The sequence below is a fragment of the Corvus hawaiiensis genome, chromosome 7 (genome assembly GCF_020740725.1).
Source record: "Corvus hawaiiensis isolate bCorHaw1 chromosome 7, bCorHaw1.pri.cur, whole genome shotgun sequence".
Lineage (NCBI taxonomy): Eukaryota > Metazoa > Chordata > Aves > Passeriformes > Corvidae > Corvus > Corvus hawaiiensis.
In genome coordinates this window covers 22,029,821-22,055,268 of record NC_063219.1, presented here as the reverse complement: position 1 = coordinate 22,055,268, position 25,448 = coordinate 22,029,821, and the positions used below count along the sequence as shown (strand labels likewise).

Below are 25,448 nucleotides of genomic sequence, written 5' to 3'. Positions count from 1 at the left end.
GAGAAAAGAGAGCCCTTGCTTACCTTGATTCCCGTGGGAGACCCTTGGTGGAAGAGACTGCTAAGCATTTGCATTCTCCCACTGTTGTTTCAAGAAGAGGTGAATTTGGATTCTCTTGAAGAAATCCTGGCTGTTACAGGAGGGGTATCAGAAAATATTGTCTCATTTGAACCTCATCCTACTGTGGAGTGACAAAGGAGGCCTAGGTTTTGGCTTCTGTGAATCTCTTGGGTGATCCATAATCCCTTTTGTGATGGCAAAAATGCCTTTCCTCAATAGTATGCTTGGGCAGAAATTCAGCAATGTGTCTCTGACAAAGACTTCCTTCTATTTTGTAACCCAGTAAGAAGAGAGGATGGGATGGAATATAATTTAGCTACCTAAAAATGTCAAGTTATAATTAGGAAATTCAAAATTCCACTATGGAGCATTGAAGCTTCCCTCCCTCCCCCCACCAACCTTGAGGAAGTGATTAACTGAGGGTGCCTCTCAGCATGGAGGCTGCTTGCTGCTATTGTCTCCTGCAGAAACAACACTTTGCTGCTAACTGGTTTAACTGTATCATGTCCTTGAACACGTCTTCCTCTAACCACCTTTCAGGATTTGAGAACTGTTCCATAGTGTATATAACAACACACAGAAAAATGTGACGATAGTACTCTTTTCCTGACCAGTTTTTGTTCTTTCCATCTGTCAAACATTTGGGTTTTCTTTTTTCCCCTAGTGCTACTGCAGCAAAAATGCCTGCCTTTTGTTTATGTCTTCCTACACCAGCATTGTGACATCATCAGTGGTATCGCCAGGGGAAAAAAATATGCATAGCTGTAGCTAAACCAGCTGTTCGTTAGCACTCCTTCTAGTGTGCTTTCATTTCTTCTCATTAATGTACACACAGTAGTGTTTCCCGCCTAAGAGATGCGGAAGGTTCTCAGCCACAAAACATCTGCTCGGTCTGTGTCTTTGGGTAGATGAAATGGTGGCACTTCAAAGTACACTCATTCTTGATAATGGCATTTTTTAAAAACTGAAATGAATGTGAGAGCCTAGAAGATATTCATTACTGGATTTAGTTGTGGGTAATTCTGAATCCGTTACTAACCATCTTGTATAATTCAGTGGAATCACAGAGACTGCATATCAACTGTTACAAAACCTTAATAATACAAACCGAGCAAGATGCCAAGAACAATACAGAAATGAGTTTTGTCATTGATTTGCATGACAACACGGTAAGGCGAATGAATCTGTTAGTCATGCTTGTCCCTTCTTCCATGCAAATCAGCAGCAAAACTTCCACTGACTTTGATAGGACCAGAATAATGCCAACCATGAGCTACAAGCTGTCATTTATTCTAATGAGAGAGATCTTAAATAGAAAAAAGAGGTATTTCATTTGTGGAATGTTAATGAGAAAACAGTTTCTTTTGCTATCATATGTTATCAAAATGCTCTGAATTATTCTAGAGATAATTGACTGTTTTGTAGAATAGCTGCATCTTTGCAATGTTAATATTATGGATAATTGTGTGTTCGGTATGAGTTTTCAGGGTGGAGGAGAGATGTTCATTTATCATCACTAGCTGTTTGTAGAAAGCTAGTTTTAAATTAGAATACTCAGGGAATTCACTCTGCAGTAGCAATCAAGCTATCTCCAAATATTCTAGCGTGGAACCCTGATACTGATAATGGATCAGTGAAAAAAATAATTAATATTAACCTTTTTTTGTAAGGGCTTCTGTAATTTGAATTTCGATATTCACTTATTCTAACATGAAATACTCAGGTAAATATTAAGTTTTCAACCATTATAAAATTTTATTTATATTTATAATTTTTTGTTTAAAATAAACAACAGAACCCAAGCCAACTGACCAAACACACGCACACACACACGAAACAAACCCCAGAGCATCACCAACTATTACCAAGAAAAGATTAGACTTCATTGTATTACATAATTTGTCATTTGGATTTGAGAGTAATCCCTGCTCAAATGGCCAATTCTTATTCACCTGAGTAGTCTCACTAAAGCTAGCAAAACTCATTTTATGACCAAAGATTACAGGATAATGCCCTTGACTGATGAGACAAATTTAAATCAAGGGGCTGCTTTTTAGGTACCATTTTTCATTTGGAAGCTCGTCCTCCACATAAAGGATAAACACTGGCAGATTAAGTGTTGGCAAAACATCACCTCTTTGGAATATTAATTTCAGTGTGTACTGTGTGCAGAGCGATGCGGACAACGCATGGCTTGTGCCACTCCCCACTAGAAAAAATTACTTTTAACAAATCTCTTGAATTTCTTCTTGGACCAGTGTTACAGTGCAAGTGATAATAATAATTAAAAGAAAAAGAAAGTTGAGGGGATTTCCATAACAACTGCTGTCTTAATGAACTAAAGAAGCCTTAGAATTTGTTATTCCTTCCTCATAGTAGACCTCAGCTGATAAAAATATCCGTAGCCGGTGAAATCAGTGGCATGCCTGGCTTTCTCAGACAAAACTCCCATGTGATCACACAGGCAGCCTCAGAGAGCCCGAAGCTGCTCAGCAAGCAGTAGGTAATGAGTCTTTGTGCAGAGTGAAGCTCTTGTGGCTGAACAATAAAGCATATGGTACCAGCAATAAAACACAGTGCTGGGAAATTTAAGAAGATTCTGCTGGAAGTGGGAAGACAGTGAATATGTCAAACGTTATAAAATGACGATCAATCTGGTTTGGTTCCTAATTAATAAAAACAGTGCATGGATTGGAAAAACAACAATTTGAACAGGTCAGTTGTTTTATAGATTCTTCACACACTTCAGTGTTTTAAATATAAATGGGGGTTTTTCTATTTCTTTATTGTTAATAAAGGCAGGTTTTTTTCATTTTGTAAGGTGGGATTGGATCACTGTGATACCAAGCTAAATAAATTGTGTAAGTTCTGTGATCAAATTCATTGTAAAAATGTTTTTACCATTATTCCTATGCAATTCAAACTTCAATTGTGCATGAAAAATGGGATAGCAAGTAAAAATAAATTTATGCTAGATGGGTCATTTACCAATATCATAAAATATTTAGTAACAACAATCTATTATTCTGCTATGTATTTGAGACTAATTCTTTCTCAGTGGGAGATCTGTAGTGTTTGTGTTTGGTTAAAAATAATGTAACATTAGAGCAAATCTAACAGTGCACTTACTTGGGCTTTTTTTCCTCCACATTCTTTTTGGAAATTTTTGGAAGTGGTGTTTTGTGTTATTTTTAATGCATTTGTACACACACGGTAGTGATACATTATAACCCTCTGCATGCATTTCACTCTAGTATTAATGCAAAATGTTGTTATTCTTCGAGCAAGTAATTATATCTCATAGTAGTTCTTATTTAATTATGCATAATTATTTTGTTTTTTGAAAACTGCTCCCAAAGATTTCTGTGGCCTGTGTTTGTCTTACAGAGGATAGACGTGCAAATTCTCTGTGGTATCACATCATGTAGAAATTAACCATGTAAAAGTTTTAATCCTTAAATCTCTTTACAGTACTGCGTTTGGGGTTTTTTCCCTTTCTTTTCTGAGTGCTGGAGATCGCGAATTAGATATGCTGATTTTTGGGGGAGTATTTCAGCAGGAAAAAAAATGGAGCCCTTGAAAAGCTATTGGGGAAATAAAACAAAATTCGAAACGTAGGGAACAGGATCTTCTTTCATGTGTACTTATGATTTCAGTGGAGAAAAGTGCTTTATAAATACCACATTTATGCTGTGGCGGTGCGGGAGGCGCAGGGCCCGGCGCTGCGGGCGCTGCGCAGCCGGGGCTGGAGCGATGCGTTCCCGTCTGTCCGTACAGGTTCGCTTTTGTGCGGGGCTGCGCGCACAGCGGAGCCCGCGCTGCCCGCGCTCCCTGCCCTCTGTAATTAAAGAAAGGGAGAAGGGAAAGGAAGCCCGGGCTGCGGCTGCAGAGCCGGGGGCGGGGGGAGAGGGTCTCCCTGGAAACAGCCGCGGCGGGCGGGCGGGCGGGCGGCTGTAGCCCGGTTCGGGGCGGGGGGCGCGGGCGCTGCCGCCCGGCTCCGGCGGGGCCCGGGGCGAGGGGCGAGGGGCGGGGGACGGTGCCCAGCATGCCCCGCGGCGGGGCGGGGCCGCGCCATGCAAATGCGGGGGCGGGGCGGCGGCGGCGCGGCGCGGAGGGGCGCGGGCAGGTACGGCGGGCGCGGGCGGGGCGCGGGCCGGGCGGCGGCCCCGCGTTGTGCCGGGGCCGGAGCGGCCGCGCCTGCCCCTCCGCGGGAGCGCGGCCCGGACACGGGGCCCGGGCGGGGCCGCGGCTGCCTCCGCTGCCTCTGCTGCGGCTGGGGCCGCGCAGCCCGCGCGCTTTGGCAGTCGGAAATGTGCTTTGGCTTTAAGGGCATGAATTTCCAGTTGCAAATATTGTTGATACCTAAGGGAAGGTGCTCTGCAGTGTCTGCTTTAAAACGGGTCTCCTGCAAAAGGTAATTTTATATTAAAATCCCGATACAGCTTGGCATCTCAGAACGCAGGCCTGTTCATGTTTTAGACAATAGATCAGAAAGGATATGTAAAAGTACTTTTTCATCGTACTTATGTGCAGCTATTTATTTAACAGAGAACCCTGGTAATATCGCAGTAGTGCCTTCAGTATGTACCATCAGATTGGATAACACTGAACATGTCACTCTATGCTAATTTAAATGGAGAAAATATAGCAGTATACAGTCATGTAATTATCATAGAATTGCTATATTTGTCTAAAATGAGTACAGTGGATTTTAAATTTAGATTTATGAGGCAGTTAGGTACTTACAGTAAGTACATACAGAGATAAAATTAACAGTGTGCAGTGAAATAACAATAGGGGCATCCCTACAGAACAGCATTCCCACTGTTACAATGGAATCACAACTTTGAAGTACACCTGTCTTATCCATTTATATAGGCAGGAAACTAAAAACCAAACGTTTTGCCTGTGGATCAGGCACTTAATATTCTAAAACACTCCCAGTATCAAGTTATTTAAGAAATCTTAAAGAAGAAGATCCTGAAGCAGAAAGGTGTTTGTGTTGCTACCAAGTTATGGTAATTTTCAGACACACTTTTCTTTACCCCATCTAAACTATTGAAAGTGTGGTTTATGTAAACATTTTGTGCTGCAATTGGAATGATGGCTATTGAGTCTCTTTAAGAATCATAAATAGAACCAAATCTTTACATATGTGTCCGGCATTTTGGAGACAGAGGCATGATTTTGATCTCTCATGTTACTAAAGTTTTGTGTTAATTGTACTGTCTTAATTTACTTCTGAATCTGGGGAGCCCAAGTCTGGTGTGCAGGGTTTTGGTTTGAGGGTGCAGTGTTTACTGCACGTCTTACTTTTTTGGTCTCATTTGTTTATCAGAAAGAGGAATTTGCATTTACTGTAAAACATCTTGCTTTGGACAGATGCAGTAGTTGACTAAATGAAGTTTAAGTTCAATATTAATTGAAGACACGTAAGTCATGGTTTAGAGTACACAATGGCAAATTTTTGGAAATTAATTCCACAGCTTAAATATTTTCTCTGAGATAGCAACAGATGATGGTGTCATCTAAAACTCTTACTTGCTCTTAAAATGTACTTCTAGTAACTGAACCTTGAAGTTTAGAGTTGTCTTCCTGTTGAACAAGCAGGTGGAAGGCTAGGCTGAAGCGAGGCAGCTATAATCTTTTGCAAGATTGGTAAAGATACCTTGAAGATAAATTTACATGTAGTCTGTCAGTATCTCTTTTTATCGTTGCTCTGAGCCAGATATGGTGAGAAAAACTGGATTATAGATGCGATCTTTCCTAAATAAAACTTCTCCAAACACCATCATGTCTTTAAAATGCTGATACCATTTGAAGTCCTACCAGTGAGTTTTGATCACTGTTGCTTCATTGCTCTTTTGTTGGCTTTTTTGACCTTGGAAAGGGGATTGAATGTAGATAAAAGACAGATACAACTCATCTATAAATGTACAGAAGCCAAAAATATTTACTAGATTAAACAGCTCTGAGATAAATAGCATGTCTTTAATTTCTCCATCTCTCTACAGATATGGATACAGTATTCTAGTGAAATTTGTGATAAATGGGAAATGTGAATAATTGCTACCAAAAAAAGAAAAATCAAACTGGAAAATTGTGGCCTTTTTTTTCCTTAACATTTGCATATGATTCTCTCCTACAGCTCCCCTATCTCTAGTCTTATTCCCCACCCTAACAAAAGAGGTTTGCATTTTCAGCACCTCTGCTTCAGTTTTCCATCACTTCGTATAATTTTTCCACAATGAAATAGGGAAAGTGGGAAAAGGAATAAAAGCATGTATCACCATAACATTTTGATGGAAAACTCACTTAATGTATGTAAGTAGACAAGTTACATATTGTGAAGTTAAGGATAAAAGGAAGAGGAGATACTTGAGGTTTTTAAGGTTTTTCTATGCTTAAATGCAAAAAATATAAGCAAGGATACTTCTTAAAATCTAGCATCAAAATTCATTGGACAATTTGCATTTAGGCTTTCGGATTAAAAGATACGTGGCTTTTGGGTAGTACTTAATAAGTAATTTCATGGAATATGTAACTTGAAGTCCTGATTTATTTTGAGGCTGGTTTGTATCCTGCTCTTTCATAAGCAGTAGGGATTTGCATATTTATTCCATTGTCTAATGTGAAGTAGGAAATGTGGGCTGCATAGTATGGAGCCTGACCCTCATCAGTCGTTCTGAGGGATACGGGCAGGAACTACAACATCATTTAGCGATTGTAGCTTCAGCATCTCACGTAGGCTGTTGGATTTTGATGAGGAAATGCAAGGAATGCTACCATTGTGTAGGGGAAGGCTGCGGAGTAAATAAGCCTCTGTGGTATTTGTAGCTCTCATTAGCATGCTGCCCCTTCATTACATTCATTTATTTAATTCTGGCAAATCATTTCTGTGCATGCCTGTAAATAAGCGGTGTTTCGCGTCGGTGCTGCTGGCGGGGTAAGGCTGCGCGCTGGGCCCGAGCCGCGCTCTGGTGCCGGGGCTGCCGCGGGGCCTCTGCGGCCGCTGCCGCACACCGAGGGAGCTGTGGAGGGGCAGGGCCACAGACCGGCCCCGGCCCTCCCTGCTGGGGATCCCAGCTCGGGCAAGAAGGCTTCCATTGCAAACACATCTCCCCGGGCTGCCTTTGAGGGGGGTCAGGGCTGTGCGGTGTCTGCGGGCACGTCCCACCTGAGAGGCAGCCGGCTGATCCTTCTGGGAGGGTGAAATAGCCTGACATGGTGGTGGCTTCAGGAGGAGGTTGGGTTTTTTGAATAGGGATATGAATTTGATGATGAACTGCTCAGTGATTTAAAATCTGTTCTTTGTTGTTATTGAACAGTCTGCTTTTAATGTATCGTGAATATGTTAAAAAGGAAGTTGGATTACAGATGTTTTTAATTGCACTTCCTAAGCGATAGCCATCTCTAGGAAATGCTATTTGTGGGGGGGTAACAGGGTAAACAAAAAATGTTGAAACCATAAAATGTATTTGTTAATTGTTTTTAGTGTGGACAACAGATGATATAGCACTGCTTACTTCCAACATGAGCTGTGACAGCTGAGCAGGCTATTCTCAAGCAAACATTTTTGTCCTTTAAATATTTTATTTTGGGGGTAGGGAGGGAAACCCCACGACTTAGGGGGGAATTGACTTGCAGAGTTGCCATTGTTTTGCGCTCTTGTTATACCAGAGCCTTTATAGAAGCATTCACTTTCAGAGTAGCCAGAGTTTTAACTTTGTAGCTTTCAATTAAGTTTCTCAGTTGTTTACTATTATGCCCTCCTCACCCACTCTTCTTTCTAAACAAACATCTTTCTACAATAAAAGGGAAAAGTGAAAATTGCACAGTATTAACCTTCTCATCTCAGCTTCTTTGGAAAAGACAGAGTGAACAGAGATTTAAGAAGGCTAAATATATCAAATTAAAAAAAAAAACAACCTCAGGTTGGAAGTGTAAACCACATACCTTCGCAGCAGTGCTTTTCAGGAGAGTGTAGGGCAGATAATTAATTTTGAGCCAGCAGACTTCCCTGGCTGAAGTGGTGCTGAATGGTCGGTCATAAGGTGCTTACAAGTCAGGCAATGAGGTGGGAGTGGGCTCGATGCTCAGCTTCTATTCATCACTGTCTCAGTGACTGGAGTGCCTTGGGAATTGGATGGGTACATACTTATTATTAGACCTTCAGCTTTTCTGTCAGCTTTCTAGTAAAATTTTAAGCTTTGAATTATAAAGTGAACTGAAAAGAATTCATAGACATGTTTATTAGTATACAAGTCACTACAGGCATAAACTCCCGATTTTCTTTAGTATGAAAAAAAAGTGAAGAGAGTCAACATCCAATTTTAACACAACCTGGAATGTAATTTTAAGTTAGTCTTACTGTGGTCTGTCATGTTAACACCATAGGCCCTTCCTTTGGGTGCCTTTGTGTTGATTGTACACGGGTACACATGTACAGGTGAATAAAGACCTGTGGGTAATTTTTCCTGGCCACAAATATGACATTACTATTGGAAATTTTGTGTGTAATTGAATATATGCTTTAAAAATCCTTTTTGATGTTTTCAGTTATTGAAATTACACTGGCTTATAGAGAAATGTTTATTGATTACACATATTTTGTCCATCTTCATAAAAACATCTCATTCTGTGATACCATGGTCACCAAATCTGGGACTTTGATATCTTAAGTGTAGCTGATCTTTTTGACTCATTTCTTAAGGAAATTAGGTTTATGCAGTTATGCTTTCTCTGTGCCCATCATATTGTTCAATATGTCTATCATGTTTTCCTAATTAATTTTTTTAACCTGTTAGCTTATATCAGCTGAGCTTGAAGCAGAAGCAGTCAATGTTCTTCAAGTATTGTGGAAATGGGTGGTGAGATGGGAAAGAGAGATTGCTAGTTCACACCAGTAAAAAACAATTTGCACTCTAAGACCCTGATTATCAAAGAAACCACATAGAGGAAAGCTTAAACACCATGACTCTGGGGAAGAGAATCAGTGAAGCAGCCCTCGTACCGTGCCTTGGGTAATCCATCCAGAGGAGACAAATCCATAAGTAATCAAGTTCCAATGGTTTCTCAGATTTTTTCCTCTTTTTTTTTTTTTGTAAACTTGAAATTAAATTCATTTTTAGCTGATAACTGAGTAGCTTATTTTTACCTTGTGCTGTTTTTAGAAGAGAAGATGAATTGTCAATGCTCTACATATATGTCCGTGGCAGAAGAAAACTTCACAGTTGTGCTGTATAAATTCATGTTTCCTGCATTCAGTAATTTGTTGTGAATGTTACGGGGGATTTTTTTGGTGAATTTCCCTCCTCAGTGTTTAATTTTAAAATAATATTATTTCTAAAAATCTCCAGGTTTTTTAAAAATAAATGTGTCGTTTTTCATAGTTGAATAGATACAGTATGTATGGTGTGAAGTCAAAAAACAAATCCTAGAAACAAATAGCAATTTCGCATCTTTTATTTTTGTGTCATTTTTTGTGGGTCTGAATGCCTACTTAGGACTGTCTTGGGTGTGCATGAAAAATGCAGATTGTAACATTATATTTTGGTTGTGTGTGTTGTCCTTGATCTAGATAGAAAGCTTGAATTATTATAGCCATAAAGCTATTTTTGAAGATAGTAATTTCAAAACATCACAGCCTTCCAGTAGATATTAATAATTTATATTTTCCAGTACAAATAGTTTTATTGACTTTATTCTCTAGGAAGAAAAATGCACTTAAACGTATTTTTACTAATTTTGGCTTTACTTGAGGCCAAGCCTTGATTGAAGTCATGATTTTACTGTCATGCCCATGGAGCTATGTTCATTTCATTGGTGGCAATTGAATGTTGGCTCCTGCTGACCAAAATTGTTCTTGTTTTTAGGGGCCTGTTTCATTCTTCGTCAGACATTTCTGCTGGCAAAAATAATAGGTTTTCTGGTGATTTCCTAGCTGCTGTTTACCTTCTACCATTTTATTTCAGCTTTATAGTACAAAATAGCAACAGAGTTTCGGCTTCCAGAGAAGCCAGTCTATAACTTTACATGACTGCAAAGAGCTGTGCCAAATATTTACGTGGTGTCTTAAAAATGTGCGCAGCACGGTGATTTTATTAGAGAATTGGGTTAATTATGTTCTTTCTAATGTCAGCATTTATTAAAAAGATAAAAACAAGCTGTTATGGGAGATTTTTATGCTTTTGGTGTTTAATAAAAAGGAGAGAAGAAAAAAAAAAGGAAAAAAATAAAAAGCCCATCAGCCCAAAATCTTTTGATTGGTTGCTTATGAGTTGTTGGATGCAAAGAACCAAGCTCATACCATAAATTTTGAATGTCTTGTTATTCAAGTTGGAAGAATATGATCTGACTGTTGAAGTATCAGGGCTCCACACTGTTTTTCCTGTGTTCCCTCACTGAACCTGGAGACTGCTGGAGTCTCCCAGATCTGTCACTGCTTGCATAGGAATAGGAGAAGGTATTCCTGTAGCTGTGCCTTTTTGGGTGGATGTGACAAGGCAAAGGCATGAGGTTGCACGAAATCATCTGCCAGGCTGGAATTTGAACACTGAACTGGGGAAAGTTGAAACAGTGTCCATTAGGGAACGTGCTGAGCATGTCTATGGTTAAACGCTGCAGCAGTACTGAAACACAAATGGCTGCTGGCTGTGCACAGGCAGGTCTTTAATATCACAGGATTTGGTGCATAATAAGCTAAGACCCTTTTTCATGCCACCTCTGTGATGAATTCTTACTGCCAATATTTGGTAAACCATAGTAAACATGTCTGTTAAATGTATATACATGATTAAATTGTACCAGTGTATGACAAAAGAAAACCTAGGTTAGAAGAGCAACAAAATTTGCAGTTAAGTAATGAATAATTACTAAATAGCATAATTTTTCCATCGTATGACCCTCTACTGTGTATTTATTTTGATAAATACAAAGCAATGTGTATTTACACTTCCAAGATGCCTGTTGAAGCTAAAGACGTATTTCACAGGGGTACTAAAAATGGTCTGTGTTAGGGCAGTGTTCTGCTCTGCAGATTAGTTCTGCTCAGAAGCTGTGTAAATTAGTACAGCTGATCTGCTTTTGCTGCTTGTTCAAAGTGAGCTGAGCTAATGCAAAACTTTAGCTATATGATCAGATGCATCACGTAGATGAACACCACTAAATGGTAACACTGAGGACACCTGTATTTTTTAATATCTGCTTTGTATACCTTCTCCTTTATAACTGGCCTCCAGTGATCATGACAGAGCATGGCTTTGCTATTTAATTTACATTTCTCTTAAATAGTGATGGAAATTTGAAACTCAGTGTTTTTGTCTCAGAGTCCCACTTCTGTAGGAAAGGAATATTTTCATAACCTTTTGCTTCAATCCCTTCTCATGTATTTTTCTTTTTCAGTTTTGCCTCTTCCATTGTGCTGTTACTCAGTTTCTGTAGCCATTTTCAAAAACTGACTAATTTAGGCAATTCTTTATGTTTTTAGGCACATCTTTGACATTTCTCAGAGTGTCTCTACTTAGAATTTCTAGTGTTTTCAGTAATGTTCTTTGGAGTGAGAATGCTTTTCAACCACTGTAGTTGCAAAATTTTCAACTATCGTTGGTTTTAACGCAGATAAAACAGTTTATCTCTTTCTCCTTTTTGAATATTTTTGCCAAGTTTAAAGATGTGAAACATACATACGAAACTTGTAATGAAGGTGAGAGAAAATGGGTAAAAAGTGAGAGAGTGAGAGCAAGCTTTTCATGTTCCCTCTCCAGAAGAACCCATTTAGAGGTCAGAATAGCCAGCATAATTGATTCCTGCCAGAGGCAGTATGAATTTATATCTTTACCCTTGACTTGACTTTTAGCCTATATTTGTTTAGCCATTTAAATTGTTGTAGCCATTTCTTTCGACCATGCCCTTGGCAGTCTCATTGTTGACACTTTCACTGCACTTCCTCTGCATTTGAAGTCATAATGCCTGGAAATATTTTTGAAAGAAAGCTTGTAGAACTAAATACTTTATAACTCTAATCCCAAGAGTTCATGCTTTCTCAATTAAAACAAGCATTGTGTAATACAAGGTGTATTTCCTCACAGGAAAGTTCTGACTAAATATTGAAATTGTAATCTTGATGTTGCATTAACTGTGATATGCAAACGTAATGCTTTAAAGATGCTATTAAGGCTGTTTAGAGAGAAAAGTTGATTTTAAGGTGCTCAGAAGATAAATTAAAGGAATTCAGTTGCCTTTTTTTGAAGGGGAGAGGGTAGAAATTTATGTTCAGGAAAAGAATTTTGAAAATTAATAAGCCAAACTATCATTCCCCCAGACATCCTATTATTTAATACATCTGCTTTGTGTATCAAACATTTCCTTTTAGAGTGTTTTAGAATCGATCAGAATCCCATTGTATTTGAAGACAAGGCACAATTACAGGGCCAGCAGAGCTAGTTTACTGATGCAGAGGTGCATAGTGTAGGGAGGAGTGTGTGTTTACGAGCAGTGTCAAGATGGCTGTAAAATTCTGTGTCCTTCCAATGGCTCTTTGAGCAGGAATGGTTTTTCTCTTGTACTGAGGATTGGCTGTGGCCATTGAGGACTACAGGTCTTCTACTTCTGAGTAAGGTTTCAGGATTAGTCTCTAAGTCACATAATGAAATAAGAAGCGAGACCGTTGGAGGTTAGATGCTTGAGAGATAAATGTTTTAATCCCAGTGTCCATGTGGTTACCCTTCAGCATGGATCCATAGCTCATGCTCTTGGAGTTCCCTGTGCTCTGCAGTCACAGTCCAGTACCTGCTCCTGAGGGCAGGTACATAGACCTTCCCTTGCAAGAGCAGAGCATAGGTCACTCTTCCTCTCAAAGCATCTTTCTTGTACAGATCTTGTACACATTCTTGCTGCTGAATGTGTCTCTTGTTAATATGCACAATAGAACAGCTAAGAAACTCACCCAGGTGCTGGAGAGCTGAATCTGTTGTTCAGTACCTGCTGCCTCTAAGGTATAGCTTAGTGGAGAGCATCCTAGTCCTTTGTTTAAGTGGAGACCATTTTACTATGTAGAAAATAATGCCAAGATTCATAGTCCAGAGAGATTGGGCCCAGGTAGCAGCCAAGTGCTGTACTGTATTTACCAGCCTTTGGGTACATAAACAATTGCTCATGGCTTTGGGCCTGGCCCAGCCTTTCTGTCCCTTTTCCTTCTCAACATGGTTTGCACTCATAGTAGATTTTCCTTTTGTTCTTGGACACCTTACTTGGAAGAACACGAAGTTCTTCCCAGGTTCCCAGGGAGACCTCAACAGGAACTTACTCAGATGTCTCAAATCTCTGTAACTTTGGGTATGTACAGAAGTGTCTTTATGCTAGGGAAACTTGAAAGTGAGACCCTGGAAAAGCTCACATGCCTTTGAAGAAGGCAGTTTGGTGACAGATTGGCAGAGCCTTCTAGGAAAGGGGTTTTGGTCCGAGGAGCCTTCTAGGAAAAGGCCTTTTGACCAAAGACAAGGATGTTGGAGTAATTTCAAAGGTGCTGGTTGCTCCACTGGAAGCAGCTGTTGCTCAGTCAACAAGCAGTAATCCGCTATTTGTACGTCCCTGTGCCCTTGCAGGGGGCAGACTGAGCAGGTGTAGCTGTGAGGTGCCAGGGTGTACCTGTTGAGATAGCACATCATTCCCTCTGTTCTTGTTTTCTAGCCCTAGGAAATATGGCACCAGTTCCCAGAGCAGGCACACGTTGGCTGTATGGGGGACCAGTGCTCCCCCCCTACATTATTCTCAGGAGCTGTACCTTCTGATGGGAATCTTCATCTTGTTCTGGGGATTATTAACTCAGAATTGGGAAGAATCTGAATTGTAAACAAGTGTGCAAGTGTTTCCAGACCTGCACGGTTTCTCACTCATTTTCTCTTCCTTGTTCTTGCAGATGAACACTTTAAGTTCCCACATTAAAAGTGGAGTATCAGCAAGAGGCTGTGTGGCTTTGGGGAGCTCCCCAGAGTCAGGCTGTTAAGGGTTGCACAGCTGTGAGATTGACAGTGTGGGCAGGAACCTGCAAGGTGCTTTCCAGCAACTGCAGCCATCAGACAAACCCCCCAGCTTTGGGATGTGGAACTTAATGCTGCAGTTCCATTTGTGTCTCCATTGCCATTCCCTCCCTGCACATCCCCCAGCTATAAAGGCATTTCCTAATTCTGTACAGCATCAGCAGATGCACTCTGCCTCCCATGTAATGTAATCACTGCTGAAATGGAAATGTCACTGTAATACAGCTACAAGATGTCAGTGACTTCTGTTCAGCTGTTTCCACTTTGTGGGGGGTACCTGTGTAGTTCTATCTAGTAAAGCGTGCTGCTAAACACTGGTGTCTTTCTGCTGCTGTTTACTGTCCAAAGCATTGTAGAGATTGAAACTGCTGTAATTTTGAAGGGGGTGCGGCTGTAGTTTCAGAAGATGTGTTTTGTTGTGGTTTTTTTCTTCTCACAGAAAACTAGTAAGAAACTTGTTCCCTCAGGAGACCAAGTCAAGTGAATTTCTCTGAGGCTGGGCACTGTCATACAGCAACTTTTCAGTCTTGTGCTTAGGGGAAATTGACTGCAAGGATGAGGAAGCAGAGCTGTGTATCTGCAGTGGTTTTGGCTGGATTTTGCTTCCCATTGCGTTCCATTGAAGCATTAAATAGTGACTACTGCTGGAGACAGTATATTAAACTTGGTAAATTGCATGTGTTCTTCTTAGAGCTTTTGATTCTTAAGAAGTGAATGAACTCCCTTATTATAACATTTTTGTTCTAGTCCTCATAATTGAATTGTATCATAAAAATGTTGTATAATGTAAATGCAATTTCTAGTTTTGACTTACAAAGGTAAGTTTAAACCTGCTCATAACTCACTCCCACTGTGCTTAGGAGCTGGCAGGCAAGGTAAAATGCTTTGTCAGCAAATCAAAACAAGTAATTAGAATTAAATTTCTGTTGCACTGGGAAGAAACCACTGCTTTCTTGCCACCTCAACCCCTGAATTTCATATAGATAGACTTCAGTGTTTGCTGAATTATGATTTTGAATTAGTCTTACAGACTCTGGAGACTGGTGAGTCCTACTTTTTCTTTCTTTCTTTTTCCTTTTTTTTGGTAGTTCTCATCCTCATATACCCACCTTTATCCTGTTACAACTTCATACCAGGCCAAAAGGTTGCAAATCCCTTCACACAGTCATTTGTTTTTTACAGGAAAGAAACTGGTGTTGGGGCTTGAGGGGAGCTATAGAATGCATAGGACACATTGAAACTACTTAGTATGAGACCAAGTGTGAGCAAAGATAGCAGAGAACCTGCTGAAGTGCTGTGCTTACAGGGTCAGAGCATAGAGGCTACATCCCTGAGACTGCCTCTGAACTAACTGAAAAAAAAGATAAGAATGATGTGTGCTGGGGACAGCATTCTCTGGCTTCTGCTGCCAAGTGGCAGGATGCAGCTCTTGTCCACAATGGCTAAGCTGTCAGGCCTCTGCCAAAACCTAGGTGCCCTCATCCAGCCTGCCTGCTGGGAATGGTTCTGGCACCTGCTTCATCCTGCGTTTATCCAGGAGAGCGGAAAGTGGCCTGAGCCAAAACCCTGAAATGTGCTAATTGTTAAATGTTTTGGCCAGTGCTGGAATCTCTGCTGTAACCTTGTCTTCTTTAGTAGCCATTTAGCCCAGCTTATGCAAGCTTCCTCACAGATATACTAGGGTTTTAAACATAGAGCCATAGAAACGTTGGTTGGAAGGGAGTTCTGGAGAGTATCTAGTTCAGCTTCCTGGAAGGAGCAGAATATGGCTGGTTCAGAATTAATGAGTCCTAAAGGTAGCTGTAGAGATTTTAAAATTTCTGAGATTTCTTTTTCGTGAGCAATGTAAATGAATTTTTTATTTTTCTTGCTTTCAGTGGGATTTGGCAGAGCCCTGTGTTAAGGTTGTAATGCTGGGTTCTGTGTCCCTGGCAAGTATAGTGCGTCATCAATCCCAGACAAACTTTTTGCCTGGATAAGTGGTAGGAGTGTTTCTCTTCGCAGTGCTGCAGGTGGGATGGTGGCAGCTGTGTGTCCCCTGGGCAGGCTCCAGCTGTTCTTGATCTCTCCTCAGTTAGTTAATTGCCTGCAATACTTCCACCTGTGCTCTGTCACGGTGTAGGAGGGGTACTCCCCAATTTAGTGCTCCCACAGAAACTCTCCAAACCACGCTCCTGCTCACTCGCTTCCACACTCTCCCTCCCCGCTGCAGTGGGCTGGAGAGGAGAACTGGGGGCACAAAGGTGAAGATCATGGGTTGAGATAAGAACAATTTGCTGGAGATGGCAATGAGAGAAGAAAAGGAACAGTTAGGGCAACAGTGTTAATGACAGAGGGTACAAGGAAAGAAATGTTACTGCTCACTGTGGAAACCCACAACAGACAACACTCAACTGCTCCCTCTGCCTTGCTACCCCACTGCTTCCTCCAGCTTGGAATTGGAGCCATTAGGAACCTCTGCTCCCTAGAAAGACTCCTTCCCCCTGTCCCCAGTAATGATGTGAGGTGGTATAGAATAACTCAGTGTCCTGGCCATGCCCCCTCCAGGCTACTGTGAAAATTAACCCTGTCCTGGCCAGAACCAGGACATGCTGCTCAATTTCTGCTTGAATACTTAGCTTTACACTATTCTACTCAACCTCAGGAACAGAGTAGGCATTTCATTTCTTAATTTTGGTATCACAGAATAATTAAGATTGGAAAAGACCTCAAAGATCATTGAGTCCAACCATTGACCTGACCTGACAAGTCCACCACTAAACCATGTCCCCAGGTGCCACATATACATGTCTTTTAAATACCTCCAGGAGTGGTGTTTCTGGGGTGACTTTCCTGGGTATTCCCATGCTTGGCTGCCCTTTCATTGAAGAAACCTTTCCCAATATCCAATCTAAACCTCCCCTGGCATAGCTTGAGGCCATTTCCTCTTGTCCTGTCAGTTGTTACCTGGAAGAAGAGGCCAGCCCCCACCTGAATAAAAAGTCCTTTCAGGGAGTTTTAGAGAGTGATGAGGCCCTCCCCTTTCCTCCAGACTGAACACCCCAGCTCTCTCAGCTGCTCCTCATATGAGTCACTTTCTAGACCTTCACCAGCTTCATTGCCCTTCTTTGGACTCATGCCCAACTTAGTGTCATCTGCAAACTAACTGAGGTGACACTTGATCCCCTTGTCCAGATCACTGATAAAGATATTTAAACAGGACTGGCCTCATCTGAGCCCTGGGAAACACCACTAGTGACCAGCCACCAGCTGGATTTAATTCCATTGCCCACCAGTCTCTGGGCCATCCAGCCAGCCAGATTGTACACCCACCCAAGATGTAAGCAGCCAGTTTCTCCATGAGGAGGCTGCAGGAAGCATTGTCAAAGGCTTTAGTAAAATCCAGGTAGACAACATGCACAGCCTTTGCCTCAACCACTAGGCAGGTCACCTTGTCATAGGAGGAGATCAGGTTAATTGAGGGGTACTTGCCTTTCATGAACTCACGGTAACTGGGAGAGGAGAGCGTTTGGGAGGCAGTTGGTGTCTCTAACTGGTGTGGGTAACTTCTGAAATCCAGGTATTTATTGAGCACAAATTAGTATGTGGTCTTTGTGTCTTCACTGTCTTCTGTTTGTAATATTGGAATTATCAGATGGAATTCTTGAAGGGTGATGTGAATACTGGTTATGTCACATATATTTAGCAATGGGAATTGTAGTGTTTAGGATGATTTCTTCTTACTTAATTTTGTCCCTCATTGTGAACATTCCTTCCTCCTGTGGCAGCCAAGGGAGGGACCAAGTCAGTCATTTTTTTCTTTGTTTGACACTTCACAACATAACCAGAAGACAGGGATGCTGTTGACATTGTGGGAAAAATACTACCTGAAAGCAATCTGTTACAGATTATTCTAGTGAAATAACCATCTCCATACATGTGAAGTTAGAGTAGGACTTAAGATTTTTTTTTCTTCTCTGTGGCTTCACTCTCTCCTAATTAGTCATGTGTAATTTCATATTAAATGATTATTCAAGACTAGAAGTGGCAATTTACTGCTATTTTGAAATGAAAATTACTTTGGAGGTTATGATTGCATATTCTGCAGCTGGATGTTTCAGTGCCTTATTGCCTCTGTTCCTGTTACAGGTACATGTGACAGCATTGCAGCAATGAGTGGAATTTTAAAGAGGAAGTTTGAAGAAGTTGATGGCTCCTCACCTTGCTCCTCCGTGAGGGAATCAGATGATGACATTTCTAGCAGTGAAAGTGCTGACAGTGGTGATAGTGTCAATCCATCCACTTCTAATCATTTTACCCGTAAGTATTAGCTCTATGTACCTAAAGAATTATTCCTGTTTCTCAAAATAAAATAAATTTTGTGGTTAGATAAGCATGATGATTTTCAATTGAACAGATCATGAAACAGACTATGATGTTCAGTTTGTGACTTGCTCAAAGTGACTTAGTAAAATAAACTTACATTCTTTTGACTTCTTGCCTGTTTGGCTATTTGTTAAAGTTTGAAGTCTCTGGGAAGCTCCTACCTATTTGCTATTTGAATTATGTAGTTGTTTGTAGTTGAAGCTGGGAGTTGTGTTCAAAACATTTCAAACAGGTACTGTAGGGAAAGTGCTTTAGCTCAGTTTGTTTATTTTCCTTAGCTAAATGTATTGCAGCTGTCAACTCTCTGTAATACAGTATTGGTGAGAGTTCTCCTCTAAAAACCGTGTAAGCTTTCTTTTATTTGAAACTGATGAATATTGTGTGTGGTACACATTATTTCAGTAGTTTCTCTTTTTCAGGTAGCAGAGGATATCTCTGTCCCTCACAATGGTTTTGTTTACAAATAAGAATTTGGTCTTAAGTTAGCAAAGCTACATTTGCAGCATATATTTCTGGGAGCGATAAATTTACAGTTTATATTTGCAGTTTATGATACTTGTTTTAGGTGGTTATATTGTTTATTAGTAGTGAAATGCATGTTCTAAAAAGCAGGGGTTTGCCTCCTTCAACTCTTTTGCAGTTAGATCTCCCGTACGGAGTTATTACTTAAAACTGTGAGCCAAGGAGTAGGTGAGGCTCCTCGTTACTGCCCATACAGAATGTGGTCCATGTAACTGAGTGGTTTGGATTGTGCCTAGAGATCCTGTTTGTAGCATGTGATACAAATGTTCTTATAACTGACTTGTCTACCAAATGCTGCTGTTCATCTTGAGTGGGCAGTGAAGGTCCGAATCCCTTTGGATGTGAGGGTCTGAATCCTCTTTGCTCTAGTTGGGAATGTTGCTGTGCACAGGAGGGACAGGCATAACTTTTCAAATGGACACTCTTGAGGTGCTATATGATATTTAAGATGCAGCTCTAGTCAGGGACCTATTTTATTCAAATGCCACAAAGGAGTAAGCGACCCAGTAAACCTCTTTGGTAGTATTTAGAAATGTCTTGGTGACAATATTATCTGCATGCTGATACTTGAACATTTGCATCTGTTGAAGAAGTTAGTTGATCATTCATCATAGACTGAAAACAGGCTTTTTACATGAAACAGTTGTTCCCACCCACACAGAAGACCATAATTTTATTGTGAATACACAGATGATACAGTGAAATGGAATGATTCAGGGGAGAAACTTGGAAGTTGTAGTACATGTATATAACAATAAGCTTTAATTGTAGTTGATGTAGTAAATAATTTAGTTTAAAGAAACTTCCCTTTCTGTAAGAGAAATTGCAGTATTCAGTGTTATGATTAATGATTTATCTGACTGAGATATTTGTGGCCAGAGTAGTAAGTGTTTATCTGTGTGAGCACTCCCAGATACAGAAATTGTACATATTACATTTTTTTAAAATACATATGTTTATATCCATTGGTGATACAGAAATAAAAAGAGCAAATAGTTTGTGTGTGCATTGATACTATTTTTTAAAAAGTATTGTCTTTAATATAGATGCACCAGCCTAAATTCCAAGAAATCAAATACAGAACCCCAGTATTACTTAAGAGCTACTAAGTGATACTCACCTGAAAATTACATGCACATGTAATGTGCATTAACAAAACTCTTAACAGTGTACATTGGAAGGTATTTTGTTCATGCTTTAAAGTCATTCATCTTCCATAATAAAAGGCAAAGGACAAGAGCTTTTCTAAGTTGAATATTTGAATCTGTATTTTTAAGGATGAGGTCTTTGAGACTTTTTCAGTGAGCAGACTGAAAAGAGCCAGTGCTGAAAAAAGGCTGGTGAGATTCCTTGCCTCTGGTACATGCCTGAATACCTCCTTGATGGAGGTTATCTTCCTAAGCTATTTCCTGATATGTTACACCATTTTCTGTTCTATTTAGTGAGACACTGTCAGGTCCTGTGTACTGTCTTTTTTCTGGTCTGTTTTCATATAGGTGAATACAAAGTTCACTATAAACTCTCTTTTACTGACTGGAAAAGAGGGAGAGGGTTGTGTGACCTGTAGTCAACATCAAGGTCTATATATTAATTCTTAAGTTGAGAATTAAAAAAAAAAAATCCTAACATGGTCCTCTAAGTCTTATTTTTTCTTTCTAATTGACCTGACAAAGAGATAATTCTAAATTGCTTGTAACTACAACCCCTTCAGCACTTTAGCAAGCAGGCAGTTTGCATATAAACCCATCTAGCACAACTGGTGCATCCCTGTATTTACACAACCCTTGAAATGATATGTATTGGGTCAGATAAACAGGAGCCTAGCAAGGATCCTGCTCCATTAAAGTCAGTTTAACCTGCTGGGTAAGTGAGGCACACAGGGGCTGTGGATCATTGAGGTGGGGCAGAGCTACCAGAAGATAACTTTGTTCTCAGCAATTAACCCTGTAGTGTGATGGCAGAAAACACATGACTGAGATGGCCCTAAGTGCTGTTGCTTGTGACTATTACACGGGGATAAGTACAGAGTTTCTTCAACAATATATCCATTTAAACAAATAAAGACAGCAACAACAGGAATGGAATAAATCCCTAGCCTAAGTTGCAGGCATCTGAGTCAGTAAATAAAAATTGAAGTCCATACAGAATAGACAACTTTCACCATTAGCATTTTCTTGATTAGGTCTGTGTATTTTTACAGATGTGCACATTTTTAAATCTCTTAGCAAATGGTGATGAAGTGCCTTCATTACTGCTGGCAGATATAATCCCTGTTGTGTTTTTTACTTACCTTTCTCAGTCTATTGAAGCGATTTCAGTTTGATTCAGCAGGTCATTAGTCATTGCAGATTTACTTTAATGGATGCCAAAGCATATTACTAGCTAGTCCACATAGCTGTCCCATTTCACAGCCCTGCCTTCATATCAGAAAGAAGGATGTTCATCTTCAAGTAGCAGTCCAAGCATGCATATACAGTATTAGTCAGGATTTAGGAATACCTGGAATACAGGGCTGGAGCACTCACAATGCCATTTGAGCTCCTTTAAATTGCCCTGTTCAGTTCTGGCACTCCACTGCTGTGTTTCGTCTGCTCCCCAGCAAGCTGAAAAACCTGGAATTGCTGTTCAGGATGTCAGTTCAACACCCTGACCATTGCCATGTTGTGTGCACTGAGGAACACTGGGTTCCACATTCCAGCTCAGGTGTGGGGGAATATGTGCCCTTCCAGGGAAGGGTAATGAAGCTGGTAAAGGGTCTGGAACATAAATCCTATGAGGAGTGGCTGAGGGAGCTGGGGGTGTTAAGTGGAGAAGAGGAGGCTCAGGGAGACATTACTGCTCTCTACAGCTCCATGAAAGGTTGTGGCAAGGTGGGGGGTCAGTCTTCTCATAGGCAAGGGGAAATGACCTCAAAGTGTGCCAGAGAGGTTTAGGTTGGATATTAGGAAAAATTGTTTCACTGAAAGAGTAGTTAAGCATTGGAACAGGCTCCTGAGGGAAGTGGAGGAGTCGCCATCCCTGGAAGTATTCAGAAAACAAGTAGACACGGCACTTCATGATATGGTTTAAAGGGCATGGTAGTATTCGCTCAAAAATTGTATTTGATGATCTTGGAGGTCTTTTCCAACATTAGTAATTTGATGATTCTGTGATTCTTCCTGCTTTGGTGAGGTACCTGCCTCTAAATGCTTGATCTTATTTTCTGATTTAAAATTTAAGTTACAGAATCACATGCAATTGAAAGAGCTGTGGAAACCTTGTGAAGTCCTGTCTTTTGCACTTTGGTGCTGGTAATAACTCCCCATAGCACATTAATTGCAGATGCATCTCCTAAGAAACATAAGGAGCTGCTGCTTTCCTCTGCCACTTCAACTTCAGTGTTGTGTAGCTGAAACTTTACGAGTTCTCTTCCTCGCCTTCAGAGTCACTTGAGATCGACAGCAGCAGCATATCTGATAAGGTGATCGTCACCAACAGGAGGTGGTGCCATCACACAGTCTGACTGATATCCTCCATCAGTTATCTCTCTATTTCCATTAACATTATCACTGTCATGGGTGAGGTTATCCTGCAGCCATAATCATAGGTCCCATCATTCCACTAATTAGGGTCCTGTCTTTAGAGTGTTGGATGCCTTAGGTTCATTAGGAATGGGGCAGGTCACTGAGGGCTCTGAGAAAACCCTTTGGTCTCTAAGTGCTCTTACCATCTTTTGATTTTGCTGTTAAAGATAATGAGGAATTTGAAAACACAAATACATGCCTGTTGGAGTTCCTTCAATATGCCCTGTAAAGCACTGTTTGAATTTTCTAGAGTTGCTAACATACTGAGATTGCCTTATCTATGTGGCCATGCATAACTTGAAAGAAGGTATGAAATCCTTAGGAGGGTGTTGCTTCTCCTGAGTTATCTTCATAGAAGAAAATAAAGTTTTATTTGGTGTAAGGTCAATAGCACAAGACACTGCCTGAGCTTTGAACTTAAGCTGTGTGTTTAATTGCTGGTTAATGATAGAAACCTAAATGGGCTAGAAGTGGTGGTGCTGGTTTACTATGGGGAAACATGGGTAGCTAAATGCAGACATTCATTTTTTGATGGCATTATCATGCAGTTACTTATGTTGCCACCAACCAGGCTTGGAATTTCCTTGTTAATGAGGAATATGTTCTTATTGCTATTTGTTGACTCATGTTATGAAATGCTAACAGGTTGAGAGGTTCTTGTATTTGATTTTAAAATAAGTCAGCTCATCTGAGCATTAAAGAACAAGAAATGCAAATAAATTCAGTGAAACGTAGTGCAGTGTCTTTGCTCAAACTCATGCAGAATGACAGCATCTTTTCATCTGGAATAAGGACTACTGTAGGGAGAATTGTTAAAAATTGAAAAGAGGAGTTATAAGGCAGGCTCCCACTAGTTTTTAGAATGATTTGTGCAGCCAATTATGCTTCTATATTTTTAAAAAAGTTCTCTGTTATAAATTAGTGCATTTTGCACACAATACAACCAGAGAGAGTTTTTGCCTTACATGATGTTTTTGTTGGCTTAGAAAACATCAAACAAAATTTTTTTGTTGGAAGATGTTCATGATAGATATACAAAATATGTTGCAAATGCAAGGTCACAGACAGCTGAATGGGTAGCTGTATTAGTATGAAATGGCCATTCACAGAAGTCACACATAGGATGGGACAAAGGATTGCCTGTAGTGTCATAGCAGAGCTCAGCAAATGCAATTGTTATGCATGGGTGTTCCTGCAAGGATCCCTGGTAGGACTTTCCTCCTCACAAAGCCGGGGCCAAGGTCAGGAATAATCATCTATGGAACAGCAGCTGGCATTTAGAGGAAATGGTGAGGCAGAGAGCGCTTAACCATCTCCACTCCTCCCCACAGGCTGATGATATTTGCAGAATAGAGAAACTGGACTAGTATGGTGAATGTCACAAAAAAGCATTCTGAAGGTAGAGGATGCTGAGGAAATAAACACAAAGCTTTCACTGAGATTTTAGTGGTCAAGTTCCAGCTTCTAGCGTGCATCCCGATGATTAAAAATTTGTATGAGATTTCAGACAAAACTCTTAACAGTGACGTAAAATGCTTAAAATACAAATTAAAATCCTCTCTATTCATGTCAGACTTGTCTGTAAGCTAGTAATTGTCAAAAACATTTTCAAATGTGACTTAAATAAATCTAGCATTAGGCAAGCATTCCCATCCAGCTCTTCCCGTGAGGTGAATTTAGCTTTGGCTTTACCCTAAAGGAAAGTACTAGAAGGATAGACCAGTGACGTGCTCTGCATAGGTGTCGTTGTTCGCCAGCATTGTCCCTCTTCTCTCAAATTTCCATTAATCTACAACTGAGTATGCAGTTCCCTTCAAGACTTCCAGATTCAAATTTGTTATAGAAAATACCTCCCTTGTCCTCAAGCCTACATGTTTCTTTTGGAGGGTGTATTTTATGTCACAGCATTTCCCCTTAATGTGGATTTCCAGCATGTAGGAAAAGTGTTCTATCATTCAGGGTTGGAAACTTGTAAATTGAGTGTATGGAAACTCTTAAAAAATACCTTTTGGAAGACAATGGGATAGAAGGAGAGGCAAGAGAAAGAGGTAGAAGCAATTTCGGGATACAACCTTTACCTAGACTTTGTTTTCTACAAGGGTTGGGAAGCAAGCTGGCTTTTGTCAGCAGTGTTTTGACCTGGATTACCAGGATGGATTAGGCTTTGCTGTTCTGTAGTGTTGGTCTTGATGAAACACTGCATGGGAAAGTCATGGAGTAGGTGGACAGTGGTGCTGATCCTTCTTATAATAGTTTATATGACACTGAGTAGGTAAAAAGCAAACAAATGGGTAGTAGTGATGCCTTTTCCTGGTCTTAAAATCAAGTCAAACACGGTTAGAAGGGAAAAAGGGATTTTACCTCGGTATTTATTTTAAGGATCCTTAGGTGCACTACATCCAGGTTGAATGCACCTCAATGCACACCACAATGCACACCTCCAAAAGATCTGGTATAACATTATAGATCTTACTAATTAGCATATCTATCAAAAAATTCCCCAGTGAGAGGCTTGAGTGAGCCCCCCTCCCCAAGGAACCTTCCCCTGGATGGTTCTATCTTGGTTTACAGAATGTGTTCTGGAGAGGACCTTGGGGTCTAGGGCACACGGATCCCTAACTACAAAGCTTCTAAAACGTTTAGTCTCCTAGCTGACCAAAAACAAGTCCAAGAATGTAGGCAAACAGCACTAAGAGTACAGAAGTTGTAAAAAGGTATAACAGGTATAAAAGGCAAAAAATCTTCGTGGCATCAGTAGAGTGTAAGAAATGCAGCATTTCCTCTTGTCTAATACAGAGCTTTAATCCAAAAGGCTGCTTCACACATGTTTTTTACAGCCTTTTGAAATTTTCACATGCCTAAGATATTTCTGCACTGGTGACAATGAATTGCTTTGCCC

General features: G+C 40.4%; 1 protein-coding gene across 8 annotated transcripts in view; it reads left to right on the top strand.

Moving 5' to 3' along the window:
* Positions 1-25,448, top strand: part of CSRNP3 (cysteine and serine rich nuclear protein 3) — a 108,293-nt gene that overhangs the window by 57,823 nt on the left and 25,022 nt on the right. For 5 of the 8 annotated variants that reach the window (XR_007204978.1, XM_048310246.1, XM_048310247.1 and 2 more), the window contains one exon: positions 18,228-18,398. Coding sequence is in view for 7 of the 8 variants with exons in the window: in XM_048310246.1 (XP_048166203.1) it covers positions 18,228-18,398 (171 nt within the window). In the remaining variant the exon portion in view is untranslated. Of the gene's footprint in view, positions 1-1,867; positions 2,776-4,163; positions 4,187-4,297; positions 4,475-18,227; positions 18,399-25,448 lie in introns of those variants that run through there. The other 3 variants (XM_048310248.1, XM_048310250.1, XM_048310249.1) reach the window with 3 other exon arrangements.